This window comes from Sus scrofa, chromosome 16, assembly GCF_000003025.6.
Source record: "Sus scrofa isolate TJ Tabasco breed Duroc chromosome 16, Sscrofa11.1, whole genome shotgun sequence".
NCBI lineage: Eukaryota > Metazoa > Chordata > Mammalia > Artiodactyla > Suidae > Sus > Sus scrofa.
The window spans coordinates 45,528,694-45,546,370 of record NC_010458.4 but is presented as its reverse complement, the minus strand read 5'-3'; the positions used below and the strand labels follow the sequence as shown (position 1 = coordinate 45,546,370).

The following is a 17,677-nucleotide window of genomic DNA, read 5'->3' as shown; positions in this document are numbered from 1 at the left end:
CTATCTACATCTCCATATAGCTATTTTTAATGACTGCATCCATGGCATATGGAAGTTCCTGGGCCAGGGATTGAATCTGAGTTGCAGCTGCAACCTATGCCATAGCTGTGGCCACAACCAGATTCTTTAACCCACTGAGCCAGGCTGGGGATTCAAACCTGAGTGGCTGCAAGTCAGGTTCTTAACCCACCGTGCTACAACAGGAATTCCAGGAAGAGACATTTTAAAATCCAGAATCATACTAAAATACTTTATAAAATAAATTATGAAGATGATCAAATACATCTCAGCAAAATAAACAAATGCATATCTTCTAATATGTATATGTTTAGTGCTTCTTCTGATCTTATAAGCAGATGTGAGAAATAATATAAACATATACTGTGCCAGGAATCAAGATGCATATAGCATAATACTGCTGTAAAGAACTAGGAGGCCAAATATATTACCATTTAAAATACATCTGACCTTCTCTTAACTGCTGATGCCAAGACTTGAAACACTCTAGTAAGATGAATAACAACCAACAGAAGCTCGCATATAAAACATAGATTTATTATCTAAACAAAAGGTGAGCTCTCAGAAATGCTCAGGAAAATTTTAGAGACAGAAGCACCTGCCTGCGTACCTTTGTGGTCCCTAACCCACTGTTAATGTTACTACACTGGATATAGCAGACGGGGGGGAAAACTCCAAACAACTCCTGGGGGGTCCTTACTCACAAAAGGTCAATGGGAGGCAGCAATGGGGTGTCCGGGACCACTGAGAGAGAAGGGGCTGGTCAGACTCGTGAATCTTGGATCTCTTCTTGAATTTTGCCTTGGGGAGTCTGAGGTCATTTCAGGTAACTTGCACAGCCAAGGAATCTCAAAGCCTACAATCCTGCTCTGCCTCCCATTTCTTGGGCACTATGATAGAGTTGCTCACGCCAGCTGGATAAAGAACATTATCAGAGATTGATGGTGAATGAATGAACAAACTCAAGCATTACCCATAAAGGTGCGAGAACTGGCATTTGCTTCTACTCAGTAGGTATTTTGCAAAGTTGGGGGTGGAGGAGACTCCAGCCATCTCAAGGTTTTACTCCCAAACTGAACAGCTTGAACGCCAAAACATAGGTCAAAATATAACATGTGTGGTGCTTGCCTCCTCCCAGGGTAACTTTTGGATAGCAAGCAAAAGAGTGCATCACAGTACACCTCAATCCCATGGATTTAGTGGGTACCCACTCACATAACAGGTCCTGGGGAGATGCTGGGATGATGGGAAGTTTTAATGGTAGTTACATGTCTCTTCTTCAGGGCTGCTGTCAGATTTACCCTGCATACAGTACCACCAGAGCTTATTTCCAACAATGCCTACCGCTCTGCAATGTTCTCTCAATATTCAGTCCTATCCCTCCAGTGATCAATAGTACACCCAGAGTTGGGCAAAACACTGTAGGGATGGATGATAGCAAAGCCAGGCCCTAACTCCCATGGCGCCTGAGGCCAAGACCAAAATTTCCTTAATGATGTGAACTGATCCACGGCACTAACTTTCCTACAGTCTGCCACTTCCCAGTGGACCTCTGAATATGCATGCCATTACTACTCCTGGAACCGAGGCCAGAACCTGACCTTTTGAAGAATACACCTGTGTTGGCTGGGGGAAGAGAGAAGGAAGGAGAAAAGTCATTTAACTGCACTTACTTTTGAAAGGCTTTGTACACCCACCTACCTGCAGTACCTTCCACATTCCTAACCTTCCTTCGAGTTCCAGTTGAGTGTCACTTTTCCGTGATGCCTCTCCCCATTCGCAGAACATTCTCTCCAAAAGCATGGCATCCGTGCCCCTACTCCAGGCCTGGCTAATCCAGCTGAACTTTATCTACCTGCACATACTTCCGACATCACCAATGCTCCTTGAGGACAGGGACCATACTGTGTTACCGACATCTACTAGGGTACCTGCCTCAGAGCAAGTGCTCTAGAAACTGCATTTAAATGCCACCTATGTGTCTATGTCTTGTCTCTCAACAAGCTGCAGGTTATCTGACGGTATGGCGCACACCCCTGGCTGATAGCCCCTGCCAGCCCCACCCAGTGTGCACCCAGCAAGAGCCATGCATAAATCCATTGACTTGTCAAATAACCCTGCAATAACTAAAGGCTGCAATATTGACCACAGTCGATTTTTCCTTGAAATAAACTTAAAATCAAACTCAAATTCATCTTTGCTTTAACCAGATCCCTATGTGGAGCTGTAGTTTCCATTCTGTAGTCAGCAGGCAGTAAAGCAAACAACTCAATGCACCTGAGAGGATCAGTGAAGACTGCTTCTCTCTATCGCACTCCTGCTTCTCATGATCTTCTTACTCCTCTGGCTCAATTCAGCTTACATCCCCCGTAGAAGCCAAGCTGCCCTCAAATTCATTTGCACCAGGGGGCAAAGGCCTAATGCCTGCTGGAACCCTCCTTCCATCCCCACCCTCCTTCCATCACTGACAGTGTATGTGACATTTCACGGTTCTACTGCAAAGGAAATCCAGCTCTCAGACTCGACCTTCAGATCGGACCTCAGAGTTTACTACCACTTTGTCCTCTGCTGTGTAGAATAAAACTTACTGAATGTCGCTGAAGAAAATCGCCTTTCAGATAATTTCCAAACAGATTTTACTAAGTGTGAGACATAAAACAAAGGGAACTCTTACTACCTATCTGTAATTTAGGTTAAGCAACGAAATTAAATTAGGACGTGACTGTGCAGATATACGACAGACATGCTTTTCATGACATAAAACCAAGGAATTCATGCTACTTTTGCCCTTAATTAAACCTTAAACTACTGAATACTCTCCCAGGAATGAGGATGAGTGTGTGTGGATGTGCCATACAGGAGAAATCTAGAACCTGAGTAAAGAATCCTGGTGTGAGTTCTCTGTGGCTGCCTTCTTCACCCGGATGGCATAAAAAAGATAGTACCTTTAGCAGGAGCTCTATAACTTCTGTGTGGACGAGGCCGTGCACGGGTTCTCCGTTGATGTGGGTGATCAGATCCCCAGCCTTCAGTCCTGCCTGGCAAGCTGGACTTCCTTCTTCTACATTCTACAGTCCAAGAGGAGAGGACATATTCGTAAGCAAACAAACAGCAACCCTGACACCGCTTCTTGTGGCAGAGTGTTCTGATTTCATCAGCTACTGATCCTCCGCTCATAAGAGGAAATAGGTAAGATGCTTAAAAGTCAACTATACTTTTTATGTCATCCTCTTAAAATAGGATAATTCCTATTAAAATTGTTCCTTAAACAATTTTGGGTGATTTGAGAAAGCACTTTAAAAAAAAAAAAAAGCTGGGGGGGGGGGGACTAAGAAAAGAAGAAGGGAAAAAAGGATAGAAGTGGACCATCTTTAACTATTTCTACCAGCTTGGTATGCTGAGTGGATAATCAAATATGAGGTCGAACAAAATTAATTTTTGCTAAGTTCACTTCCACCCCGTCAAGAGCAAGAGCATGACACCGTCCCAAATGCCAGCTTAACAGAAAAAAACAAGTGCTGTCAACTTCGCCTCAGCTGACACAGTCATTCTCCAGTGTGCCTGGGGATGCAAACCAACCAGAGAGAGAGGAGACTGCTGGCCTTACCCAAACAATATGATGCACTGTGTAGATGTCACTGTCCCCGACGTACACCCGGATGGCTCGGATGGTGAAGCCGTAGTTCTTCCCCAAACTATGGATCACAATGGGCTGGTGTGGGCTGGCGGAAGCGCCCGAAGAATCCCGGCTGGGAGAGGAATCCCGTGAAGAAGAAGGGTCTGAAGACAGGGAATGGGGCGACATTGGACTTCCCAGGGGAGAAACAGCAAACATATCTGCAACAGAGAAGCAGTCAGTCATCCAAGCTGATCCCCGTCCCACTCTCCCAGCAGCCAGCCCTCAGCACGTGGCCTGGCCCGGGGTGGGGCACCGTCACAAAACAAACCCATTCGTTTCTAATAATGAAGAAACAATATCAAAATGTTTACATTGGTAACTGGTGTGAGTTTCAAAAAGGAGGCCTGTCAAGAAAACCACAGAAGTGTCTCTTTCTAAACTAACGTCAAAACTAATATTCTCAAGTTAAAATGTCTTAGGTCTCCACACTCATGAAAAATATACACAACACTTCGCTGCTATCTGGCTGAGATTTTTTAAAAGGTACACTGTCTTTTCATTAGAGAAACAAATCATAGATGCACAATTTGAAGTATACCCTCCCACAAAGAAGGCTGCATGGACTGCAGCAAAAGGCACCAAGGCTCCAAATCTCGCCCTAAACTACCTCAACATGGTCCTTCTCAAATCCACCTGGAGAGCAACTCCTCAATTTGCCTCATTCGCAATATTATTGAGGTAGTACTGATTAAATACATTTGATCCAGAAAACACCGCAAGGCTAACATCTCAATTAAAGGATCACTTCCTTATCACAATGATAAGAACTGATTCTCTTCACATATTACCTCTCAGCAAGGTTTCTGAGAGGATAATGCAGGGAGATAGTGAAATTTTAAGAAAGATTCAGTTCACATTCTTCAACACCAAGCCTACTCTGCTTCCCTTGTTTTATAAGCAAACATGCTTTTAATACATAGTTCTTATCCCTGGTCTATCCATGTGAACCTAGACAGATCTTGTCACGTGAAACTGCATGCATGTGTGTCTGTGTTTGAGAAGAATAATCTAGAGCAAGATGCTGAGGTTTGAATGTGAGCTCAGTCAGGGCCAGGCTACAAAGGCCAGTGGTACTGAAGATACCTGGGGAGCGGTGAGGGGCACTGGGGCTACAGCAAGCTGAAAGTACACAGACTATCATTTGCTCTAATTCTTAGGTCCGCCCAAGGAGAACACTTAGCCAAATGCATCACTATCCAAGCTCCCTGCTCTCTGACTTTATATGGTACCCTGATGCTTCTTTTCTGGTTACCTTCTGTCTCAGCAAAAGGCCAGGTGCACAGACGCACACTGGTGGGCAGGGAATTTCAAAATGTGGCCAAGGAGGAAGAAGACAGAGTGGACACAAAGAACCAAACTGCTAAAAGCCAGGCCCCCAGGCCTTTGCCTCAGGACATTTGCCCTCATCTCCCCAAACTGAGTAACTGCCGTGCCGTCACCAAGATACGGGCTTTCTCACCAGCTCTCCAAGTGGACTGGACCACATCCCACTTCCCTCCCCAACTACAGCTGCACTGGGGCCACTGCCTTCCGGTTCTGAATAGTCATTCAAACTAGGGAGAGAGGTGTTTGTTTTATGGTGCCAAATGGACATCTCCCAGAGAACAGAATATGCTACAGTGAGTACTACTTGCAGATGAGCCTTTGTTTATACGCAATTTCCTTCTGCACAAATTGGAAATTTCAAAAATGTAAACAATCCCTTTCATACGTGGTCTGTATTCTTCCACATGCAAGCCATCTGCAGTATAATTCAACTGCCACTTCCACTCTCTGACATTTGAGTGATAAGTCATGACCACCAGGGTGTATATTTTCATCTCAGCCAGTGAAATTACTACAAGCTTTGTGATTAGCAGAGGCAAAACTAGGTTGTGGAAAAATACTGCAATTCAACAAAACCATAATTAAGCCCAATCTTTTTCTTTTTTAATGTGGGGCAGAAAATGATGGGACTACCAGTAGGAGGAAGCATAACCCAACAGACAGGACTGATAAAATGTGTAATTTCAGTGCTGTCTGTGACTCTCTGCATCTCCGGAAATGAAAAACTCATGTTCCCTGTGTATTTGCTCATTAATTAGATGAGAAAAACTATACTTAGCTTTCCAACACAGATGCTGTAAACAGCTTTGGAAAGGATATAAATGATGCATAGTCTAGGAAAGAAAAGTTATTGAGGAGGGAAATTTATCACTTAACTTGGGGTGGGGTGGGGGGAGAAAAGAAAACAAATAAAAGAAGTAAGCCTTTGTGGGAAAGGAGCCTGTCTCATCTCCCGCTGCAGAAAGAAGCAAGAGGGAGTAAGCCACGTATGCCCTCCAGGAGCTCTGGAGGGAGACACTCAAGAGGGCTGTGTTGGCACCCCCCATTACTGCTTCAAGCAGTCTTGCATCTCAGTCTGCATTCCAAATTGGGGTTCCGGGGGCGGGGGGGGGAGCAGCACATGCACAAATCACACAGTATCATGCGAGTAGACGTCTCTCTACCTCCTGGGATCATGAGGGACAGAGCACTGGCAGAAAGGGACTTTGTGACTTTCCCCGAGATTTTCTTTTTCTCTGTGCTTTCTAATCGCTGCCGAGCCATGTGAGGAGCGGGTTCACTGGAGGGCTTTGAGGAATTATCTGTACTGTCCACACACTCGCTTCGTCCATTTATCTGATCCAAGTGCTCTGAAAAACTGCCAACTGCACAAAGAAGAAGGGATAAACACGTTCAGGAAAACCTGGGATAGAAGACAGTGGGGAGAGGGGAAGACAGAGAGAAGGAAGGACAAAGGCTGGGAAACAGGTGCCCACGTGGTTGATGAGTCCATGTGGTGTCAGGCAAATATGAAAAACACGTGACTGGTGTGAAGATGCTGATGCAGAGGAAGGAGGACGGAAGAGACAGCCATTCAGATTTCATTCTACTTGTGCACAAGTCTGCTAACTCGCAATCAACTCCATTGAACTAGAAGAGTAATTAATTGTTAGACTCTGTATCTTACAACCCTAGTAGAGACAATTCTTTCCCCCGACCCCACCATCAAAGGCCACACCGAGAACCAAACATCACCTTATGAACTCCACGACCACCCATCATGTACTGATTATCCTATGCTACTAATGACCATCATTAGCGTGGCTGTGAATACTGGGATTTGCCATGTGGACATCATTCAGTCACTGCACGGAGACATATGCCTGTGTCATCTCCTCCCATCTTTCTAGGGCAGAGCTCACATGAGGCTCAGGTACGTAACTTACAGAAAAGTGCCTCAAGCGTCACCTTCGACCTCCCACACCAGATGCCTCCTTTCACTCTAAGCTCCTTGTAAATCTCACAGGACAAGACCAAGGGGACACCTGACTTCATTACCCAATGGCTTGATCCATCTTCGTGGCTTTGAATACAGACAGTGCCACCTGCTGGTCAGCCCCCAAGTCCTAGACCAGTGGAAGATCTGTCTCCCTTTAAGCCAGCCATCAAGCCTCCTTTAATTTTATTAATCCTGAAAACAAACTGGAGGTTTGTTTTTTTTTTTTTTTAAGAAAAAATTAGGACTTCCCTCATCAGAGGAACATAAGAGAATACATAACCATGTAGAAGCATGCAGGATTGGGAAATCAGTGATATCTGTCTGGCCATTGCACATGCCAGGAGTAAAAAAAGTTCTTGAGCAGAAGTGACATGCTAAATTCCCCAGAGGAAAGTCCAACAACCATCCCTTTTGGTTTCTTTCTTTCATAGGCTAGTTTTCTGGGTTTTTCCCCTTTCTTTTTAAAATCACTGATAATACTCTTTGTCCAGAAAAAAACAATGCTTATCTCCTTTTTCCTTCTAAGTGTTATAAGATCCTTGTGCTTTAAAAATCGTCAACAACAGTCACACATTAAGATATACAATCCACACAGAGAATTTAATACCATTATAATCAATCCTTTGAAAGACCAGACAGCACATTTTAACGTGCTGACCATGACATTCTTTGCCTAGGAAAGAGGCTTAACTGGATTTAACTAACATTTCTGTTATACTGCTATACACACATCACTTGACTACACAGGTGAAGTTTGGCCCTATTCACAGAGCTGGCACAGACACCACAGGTGGGGTCCAAGCTAAGGGAAGCCTGGGGCTTGGCTCAGGGCACTTGGGCATGGTACAGCTCCTGGCCACCTACTGTGCTTTAGGTACAAAGGGTACAGCTCCTGGCCACCTACTGTGCTGTAGATGCAAAGGTTCATGGACTTCCATGTGACACCCAGCTGACCAACAAAGGAAGACAATCTTCTGGTAAACAGCAACCGTCTTTCTGCTTCTATATACCAAACTCCATCCCACTTAACAGTATCTCTGTTCTATTTACTCTAAGAAATCAGCTGCTAAAGGACTTGACAAAAAACTTCACAAGTCAAAAAAAAAAAAATCTCATCTTAAAAATCTTGAGCTTACTTTGGGGATAAGTCACACACTCCCTTCTCTATTCTGATTTGGTTTGGATGGGATCATTGACAAGTAAGTACATCATGTAAAGCTGAATCTCTTCACGATGAATAATGTGTTGGATGCACTTGAGCACCACACCTAAAACTTCAAGACTTTTATGTTTCACCACATACAAGGCAGTCATGAAAAAAGAAACAGGTAGGTATAAAGCTGTACTTCCCTAAATGCCAGGCTGTGCGTACCCCACATACCTTGCCTATCATCTCTCGCTCTTGCCTCCGCCATCTCGTTTCCCAGCTCTGTATAAAGCATGTGTTTCTTTTCTGCCATTGGTGGGTAATGTCACCTCAATGCTCTGTAAATGTCAAGGGTTCTTTCTTTTTGATGGTGGAGCAATATAAAAATCAACAAATTTAATTTTACTACAGGCACGGTTTTCAGAATCCCTAATTACCCTTCGCTATGAGCAAATCAGTGCATCTCTCTATTCTGTACTTACAGCCCCAAGGTCTTTTGATTATTTTTAGTGTGCACATGGGGGAGACGGAGAAATGGGTGGTTTGAACCTATTAATCAAAATGCATGCAGGACATAGACAGGTTTTTTTTTTTAATTATGAAAGTCATCAATCAAATGCTTCGACACCACTCTCCTCCCTCTACCGCCTACCTTTCTGACAGTAAGCAGGCTGAAGAGGCCAGGGGATAATAAACAATTTATCATAGTAAGAATACATTTTACATGGAGGTAACTCTACTCCATTCAGAGTAAATAATAAACTAGGAAATGGGTGAGAACTTAGTAATAACCAGAAATTTAAAACGCTCCACATATCTTCATTTGATTTGAGTAGCAAGATGAACTAAAAATGGTCAGGAATCTGAGACCACTGTCTTGCTTCTACACTATTTCATTGCTATTCTCCTGGCTCTTACAGAGTTCGGACAGGTGGAATGATCCTACGTGGAAACATAACCGAGGTGAAGAGAGAGAAGGAAAAAACCCAACATCATTATTCCTCACAATCAATGCTAATATCATGCAATGCTCCACAGAACGAGACTTTTTTTAGGAGGCTAAAAGAAACCCAGCCTGGAAAGTTTGTTTTCAGCAAATGATTCAAAACAAAACAAAAGGAAAATTACACTGCTAATATTCAGTTAGTTAAAAAAAAGTTCTGAGAAATCTTGGAATCATTCACGGTTATCAACATGGCATATTGAATATGGCTTAATGAAAACATTTATTATGGCAACCTTAAGCCACATCCACGATGTATTCTTTAAGCATAAAATACACATTGCTCTGTAGAAGGATGCGCTGTGCATAAAATTTTTATAAACCAAATAATATTTTAAATGCACTTCAAAGGCTTGCTCCGAGGGGAATGCGAATCAGATCATCTAATGAGGACACCTCTGTGATTACAGGCATGCGAGTACCATGAGGCATTAAGCACTTTAAGAACCTGTGGAGACCCTTACTGTTCTCAGGAAGGTTTACCTCACTCAAAAGTAACATCAGAAGGGCCCAAGCCCCTGGACTGCCTCCCCCACTACCAAAGACGTCTCAGGAGTGTCTCTGCGCCAGTCACCTGGGGACTGGAAGGGGAACGTGTGCATGGTGGAGCTGCCTCATATGCACATAGGACACCAATTTGAATTGTGTGGCTCTTTCTGACTCCCCTCTCCTCTCTCCGGCCTAGATGCGTGGAAGGCATCCGTGAATCTCAGCGCACAAGCATCTGGCCACACAGACTGAGGCTCTAGGGTGGAGCCTGGTCATTGGGTACAACGTGGCCCCATAATAAAAACCAAGTCCTTCAAAGAAACAACCACTCATTTCAAGTGGCTTATACTGTACTTTATGGGTGATGATTTAAGACACCGCTGAGAGGAATTTTGACTATTTGGCTTTTTTTTTTTAAATCTTCATTTTTTCTATTATAGTTGATTTACATTGTTCTGTCAATTTCTGCTGTACAGCAAAGTAACCCAGTCATACATATATATGTATATATCTATGCATATATACATACATATGCATATATACATATATGCATATATATATATATATACACACACACATTTTTTTTCTCACATTATCCTCTGTCATGTTCCATCACAACCGTTTGACTATTCGACAGTGCCACTCACTCGTAACTTTGAGTTAGATGTAACCCCACGAGACATGCCTTTGCAGCCACAGCAGAGCCCCTAGGGTGTTCTAATGGCCTGCAAAGGACCCATATGAAACCTGGCTATAGACGTGAAGCTTTCAGGTGAAGCAAGACCCATCAGCTGCATGGCCATGCGCTAAAGAGGTGTCTGGGACGCCTGACCTCAGGTCTCAGGAGCCCATCACCAAGCACAAGAAGTGGGGCCACGGACAGAGTCTAGCAGCACAAAACGGCCATTGTCACTACCAGACTGGGCCAGGCCTGGAAATGTGAGCATCCACAGTCACCTCTCAGTGTGGTAGGTGATGCTTGGATGGCAGACCATGCCCTGGACCACGCCCTGGTCTTACCTGATAGGGTGGAGCTGCTGATCGTACTGGCCGGGGTGCTGACCTCAGGCTCCTCCTGAGCACTCTCTGCAGGAGGAAGGGCTGGCTTTTCTGGTTCCTCGTGCAGCTCTCTGGGGTGGGGAGCCGCCACGTCTTGTTCTGCCTCTGCTGAAACCGCCAGTTTGGGAAGCAGGCCAGAACCGAGTTTATGTCTGTTGCTTTCAGTATCTGAAGAGTTGGATGTGGATAACTGTTGCCTTAATTAAAAACAAAACCAAAGTCACAGACCTGTACACACTAGGAAACTGTGTTCCAGGTGAACTGGGAGAGAAACCAGGTCAAAGTGGAACTGAGATAGCCTAACCAAGACATGTCAAGGGCAGCAATTCTTCAAGGGGGGTACCCAGTCCAGCAGCACCAGCATCCCCAGGGAACTTGTTAGAAACATACATTCTCAGCCCCCATCCCAGATCTCCTGGGTCAGAAGTTCCGAGAATGGACCCAGCAATCTGATGGTACAAGCCCCCGGGAGATTCCCCCCACCTTTTATTTTTTATTTTTTGGTCTTTTTAGGGGCACACCTGTGGCACACGAAAGTTTCCAGGCTCGGGGTCGAATCAGAGCTGTAGCTGCCGGCCTATGCCACAGTCACGGCAACACCAGATCCAAGCCACATCTGTAAGCTACATCACAGCTCACAGCAACACCGGATTCTTAAGCCACTGAGCGAGGCCAGGGATTGAACCCACGTCCTCATAGATACTAATCTGGTTTGTCACCACTGAGCTGCGACGGGAACTCCCTGTCCAGGAGATTCAAATGCACACTCACATTGAAGCACCACTGTCCTGGGAGCTACTGCTTATGATATTTCTTAACAGGCAATTCACATACATTTCAGAATACTCGGAACTCCAGCTTAATGTTTCCGTGGACGGCAACGTGGTGTTTTTGGTTTTCTCCCCAGGGTCTTCCTTCTCTTCCCCTGAATTCTGAGTACCTCGATCTATACTGCTGAACACCTGCAAGGCGAAGAGGCAGTGCTTATTAATATCTTCCTGAAAGGGTTTGTCAGAAAAAGAAAACAAAACAAAACAAAAAAAAAAACAAATCCCCAAATCCTGGGAAAAACCTGAGACTATGACTAAAGTTTGAATTTGGACGGTGTATTCAGTACTTTCCAGTGCTGTTTTCTTGAATCCTGAGATGAGTGGTCAATGTGTAATTTTTTTTTTTCCCCTCGAGTGGGGAGCTATGAATTCACCACCCTCTCACCGTATCTCACCATGGACTTTGTATCTGCAAACAAAATCCATAGATGCATTGGGGTTTCTAGGCCTGGGATCAATGCACATGTTAGATTACTTTTTAACCATGAAGTCAATCCGAGAAAGAAAATCACAGGGAAAAAGATTTAATGGCCACCAGTCAGGGGCGGGAAGGAGAAAAAATGAATTGGAACTGAGGGCTAAGAGAAGAATAAATGACCTGTTTCAAATCGTGTCAGGGGTAGGGGAGAGATGCAGGGCCTATTTGGTTATTATGAGTCAGAGGTGTTCGTTTGGCTTATAAATCACATTTACAGACAGGCAGCTTCCTATGTGGGTCCTGGGATTTTTGAAGGGGATTAGAGCTTAGGCAAACTGGGACCTGTGCTGACGCCCAGGAAAGATGGAAGGTGAAATAGGGAGCTGAGAGCCCAGCCCAGGAAGTACTCATTACTGCCACATCCAGCCCCTGGCTGCTCCCATGGAAGTGGCCCTGAGACCACCTATGATCTCCTGGGATTAGGAGGAAGGTGGCTAAAGAACAGGAGACAGTGGGAAGGAAACAGAGCTTGCAGGCTGGCTTCGAGTGGCCACAGGACAGGTACTGGGAAAGCCCGTGCTCCCTGTTGTTGAAGCGATTTTGGTCCTGGCTCTGGGCCAGACCTGTGCATCCCCTCCAGGGAAATCCCTATGTCTATGTCCTTGCTATTAACAGGGAGGGCAGTGTGGGCCACACTCTGGGTAGTCACTTAGAAAAACGTGCAGAATGCTTTAAAATCACTCAATGCTATAGAAAAGCTACATCATAATCATGAAAATGCCATGGCAACAGAAAATATATTGCGGCTGCAAATAGCAAAAGGAAGGTAGGGTGCCCTCTAGGTTCATTTCCATGTTCCTAGGGCCCTGCCTCATCTCAGGACTCTCAGGTGTTTTGTTTATCTTTTAAATCTCACCACCAGCAGCAAAAATATAAATTATATAAAAAAAAAAAGTATCTTTCTCCATTGATTTTATCTTCTACCGTTTCCAAAATTCTAGCTTGGCTTCCTACTGCCTCTTGAATATAACATGAATTTTCTATCACCAGTTATAAGACTTTGTCATTCTGCAGTCAACTGGGGCCAAGGGTCTGGGCTTAAAACAAGGACTAGACTTTCTCTTTTGTGGTGTACTCTGTGGGATACTAGGAGAGGGCTCCGAGCACAATGAGCTCAACATTCTCCATCATAACAGGAAAGAAACGGGAGGATGCCTCCCCGGCACCGAGCTAGACCAGGGCACGCAAAGCAAAGTCAGCACATAGGTGGTACCACATGCTCCTAAGGGTGACTATGAATGCAAGCCTCTGACTGCAAGAAAAAAGATACTAATCTGCAGAGAGTGAAACAGAGAAAAATACTCCTACAGGGGGAGAGGGACTCTGGGTTATCAAGACGGTGGGGTCACTTTTTCCCCTAAAAAAAGCCCCCAAGCCCCCAAACACCATAGCTGCTTCTTACAGTCCCGTGTCACTGTTCAAGGTACCAACTACCTGGCCAGGGGGCAGGCCCTCTGTGTTTATGCCCCATTTCACTTACTTTTGAAAACCTATGGGAACATGAGGAAAACTGCCTTATTTCCACGTTGAAGTCTTCGTCATTTGTGTCATCTTCTTCCTCAGTCTCCATATGATGGTACTTCTCTGATCGAGCTGCAGGGAAATGTTTGGGGACAGTTGCAATTACTCAGAGTTTCAGCTTTGAATTTAGATATTTAAAATGATGGTTCAGGACTGGAAGGTCCTATCCAAAGCAGAGCTGATTTTCTTACAAAGTAAAGGCCAAATAATGTTTTATGTCAGATAACGCACGTACTATCAAAATAACTTGTGTCATCTTCGGATTCCAGTTGGGGAATGAATTCTGCCTTCTGTCGCAGCAAACTGTTCCAGTCTAAGGAACGGAAGAATCGATGCTGTTTGACTTCATATGCACCACCTTGGGGTAGGCAGTGGAGGGGAAGAACAGAGGGAAAAGCGTTAAATCGTCCTCGCAGAAAGGTAAACAGCCGTTTTTAAGAACATCAAAAAAAAAAAAAAAAAAAAAAAAACACGAAATCTATCAAAAGCGAACTAAAGAAATCATGGAAATGTTTTTCATTCTGCAAACCAAAACGTCCAAAAATTTTCCCATAATTTATCAGTGGGAGATTGGATTTTGCTAACAGCAGTTGTTATGGCACAGTTTCTCTTTGTTAATTTTTCCATGACTTCCTCCATTTTTCAAAGGTTAATGATGCAGCCACTTAAAATCCCATTACGCTGAACCTGGCGATGTGGACACACACTGGCCCAGAGGAGACTTGCTCATTACAAATCTGAAGAAATTCTAACAAGGTGCAGAATGAGTCCACAGCAGTATTTCCTCCGGAGGTAAGATTTTAATAAAGGTGAATTTTTCCTAAATAGTACAGAACAGTGACCATTCAATTTTATTGGATTGCTCATTAACATTGGTAGGAATTAGATTCTGCGGATTACAGCTTCTTAAGACACTGGCAAACCTGTTTGATGGATTTATAATGCGTGTAATGAAAATCAATCAAAGTCCCTAAGTTTTAGGCTTATTTTTGCCGCATGAGCCTGAGAACACAATTTAGTGAAACAAGGTTTTTAATTCAGTTCATGATTTTAAAGAGAGATTTTGAAGGGCAGGCCCCATCAAAAGATGATATGATCCCTCAGGTAAACAGAAGATGGTACACATGTTATAAAGTCCCAGCGTGAGAATCAGGTCCCTGCCTGCCACCAACACATACACTGTTGATGGGGGCAGACAAAGAAGAATCCATCTTGAAATAATACTGAGAAGAGAGATTTCTGAAGACTAGTACCAGGGTCTAATCAGCTTCCCTACCAGGAGACGCTCCCCTAAGTGTGATGGAAATGCCTCTTGAATGCACTTGTCACCCAGGCTTCTCATCCCGTCCTCAGTGGGGTACAGAAGGAACGGGATGAGAAATGCAAGTGGAATGAAAAATGGGCTTGGATCTCAGGGCGGGGGAGCTGTCTGTCAGGTTCACAGATGTGACTCAGGCCCCACCAGGCCCCTGGTGCTCAAGGGGCAGGCTGGCTACAGCTCCAAACCTAGCCAGGGAAAACCACTGCTCTGAAAACAACAGAATGGAGAGAAAAAAAGCAAAGTAGGAAAGTCACCACCCAAAAGGGAGGATGGTTTCCAAAGCATTTGACTAGAATCTTCATCGAGAACTGCACCCAGGCTTTTCCAGTGTTTACAGCGCAATACTCAAGTCTGATGTTGGTCCCAACAGCAATAGCATTAGCAGCAGTGGTGTGAGGGCCAACTCGGACAAGTACTACACTAGATGCTAGAGGCCACTTGTTTCCTTTAATTAAACTGTTGGAAAAGAACCCCACAAAGCAGGCATTATCAGCTCCATGTCTGAATGGGGACAGTAATGATAAGCAGTAAAGAATACCAGGCTAAGATCAAGCAGTGAATAAGAGTTAGAGGGGCCAAGCCAAGGTCTGTCGGAGAACACCCAGGTCCATCCTCAGTGCCATAGCGCCACGTGCTACATCAAGGGGAGGCATGTTTTAATTTGGATCCCACCCTGGCATCTCTTTTGCATCCGTCTGCAAATGGCTTCACAATCACTGATTCTGGGGAACTGAGCCAAACAGCCAACTCCTGAGCACCTCTGCACAGTCTCGCCCTCGTCCTCCGTGCCACCTGGTTTTCATCTAGCACGATCCATGTCCCCAAACACAGCTGCCAGGGGTGTTTTATTCTAGTGGTCTTTTCTTGGAGAAGCTAAAAGGGCTTAAATATTTCTCGATCCAACTCCCTCACTGTGCCAGTGACACCGAGGTCCAGAGTCAAGAGCTACTTACTGCCCACCACACACTACACTGCAACGACCACCACTTCTGTGGCTGCTCATGGGGCCACTCTCAGTGACAGCTATGACACTTCCAGGTCACTCAACTTTACCCAGACAAGCACAGTCCTCTAGACTCGACACCTCGAAGGCCACTTGCAGACCACATCCAGAGGGTCTGGGTTTTCACTCCCGACTTGACATCCTTTGAGACCCTCACTGGTGAGAGCATTTTGCTTCACCTCTGTGGATGATGACAAATGGGTCCTCCCCACGGAGTCCCAGTCCACGGCTGACCCAGCCCACAGTTCCGCTCTTTGGCCTTGGTGTCCCTCTGAGAAGCAGCTGCTTACCCTTGGGTCCTGTTTCTTATGCATTTTTTCGAGAGATGGGGAACAAAAGAATCAACGAGATGCACTGGGGACAAATTAACTCTGGGCTCAACTGTGGGTATAACACAGACGATGGTGTTATGCGCCAAATACAAATCATCAGACCCAGGAACTCATCACATGTCAGGAAGGGAAGGGAAAGTGACCATTTCTTGAGCTCCTATTACGCACTAGGTTCATGTCCCAGACACTTTCACAAATGTGTCTACACTCAGAAAAATCACAAAAATCCCGGGAGGTGTGGAACATGCCCATTTCCATAGATTAGGAAACTGAGACGCTGGACAATGAAGAGATGACTCACGATCTCCCAGCTGGCTCAGGGGTGGGCGGTCAGTCACACTTTGGCAGCTCTCAAGTCCAATGGGCTCAGCTGCCACTCAAAACTCTACGAGTTCAAAAGTCGAGTTCAAGTACAAGTTCCCAAATTGCAAGCTACGCTTTGGCACCCATGCTCTCCCTTGAGTTTTTCTTTCCTTTCATAGAAGTTTCTTAAACATCCATTATGTTCTTCACACTCCTTTTCTCAGCTTCTCTAGTCTCTCGGGCAAATGTGCATTCACACATTTTCATGGTGCATTATTTTGCCCGCTAAATATGCATTAAATCCAAAACGCTGTCATTGGAAGCAGCATGGCAGGCCTGCGGGATTCTCAGCCTCATTCTCCAGGCCCTACTGGAACCTGTCACGTTGGCCCTGCCTGTTTGGCAGGCACTCCTTGACAAGGCTAAGAGCTTGGGCAGGGTCTTATAAATGTCTCTTTTGAGCTTCTGCTAGGAGATTCATTTCTCAAACTGTCAAACCCCAAAAAGACGGAAAGCAGGGGTCAAGGAGAAATGTGCAGAGATAACCTGCAGCAAATAATGTATAAACGTGGATGCACTGACCGCCATCCCAGCCTGCCTCGTTAAGTCAAGTCCAATCAAGAGTCCACGTGTTCTTAGAGGAGGGAAGTGGGCAGATTATTAAGTAGGAAAACTCTCCAAAATGACACAGGAACCCTGAAGGGAACTCTTTAGAGGGCTGTGTTGATTCTTATCTTTAGCCATACCTTAGGACATCATTTCTCTGGAACAGCTGATTAGGATATATAAAGGGTTATTTGTATTGTAGCAGGACAATCTTCAAATGCCACTGCTTCTCATATTTGGCTTGAGTGAGTAAAATCACTCCTCAAAATTCTGCTCCACACAGAGCAGTGACACCCATTCTTGGACAGCTACTCCTGTCTCTTGAACGACTAAAGCAAATCTGACTGCAGGTCACAGATGGTGGGAAATAAGTTCCCTAGACACTTCAGACTTAAGGAAAACCAAATAGGGTGGGAGAGAAAGATAAAACACTCTGTTCAAAGAGTTCAATTAGCTCAAAGGTAGGGGCACCACCACCCTTTCTAAGCCTCATATGTCCAAAGGAGAAAGCATGAGATTATATATACAGGGGGAAAAAAAAATGACAATACTGACAGTGTCACCTCTGGTCCTAAGAGCCAGAG

At 44.8% G+C, this 17,677-nt stretch overlaps 1 protein-coding gene across 20 annotated transcripts in view; it reads right to left on the bottom strand.

Moving 5' to 3' along the window:
• The window catches only part of MAST4 (microtubule associated serine/threonine kinase family member 4), a 589,582-nt gene that overhangs the window by 15,730 nt on the left and 556,175 nt on the right, over positions 1-17,677 (bottom strand). For 18 of the 20 annotated variants that reach the window (XM_021076748.1, XM_021076749.1, XM_021076750.1 and 15 more), the window contains 7 exons: positions 13,764-13,886; positions 13,488-13,600; positions 11,534-11,661; positions 10,661-10,896; positions 6,187-6,387; positions 3,626-3,855; positions 2,964-3,086 (listed from right to left, as the gene is read on the bottom strand). In XM_021076748.1, the coding sequence (XP_020932407.1) occupies positions 2,964-3,086; positions 3,626-3,855; positions 6,187-6,387; positions 10,661-10,896; positions 11,534-11,661; positions 13,488-13,600; positions 13,764-13,886 (1,154 nt within the window). The remainder of the gene's footprint in view (positions 1-2,963; positions 3,087-3,625; positions 3,856-6,186; positions 6,388-10,660; positions 10,897-11,533; positions 11,662-13,487; positions 13,601-13,763; positions 13,887-17,677) is intronic. The other 2 variants (XM_021076754.1, XM_021076767.1) reach the window with 1 other exon arrangement.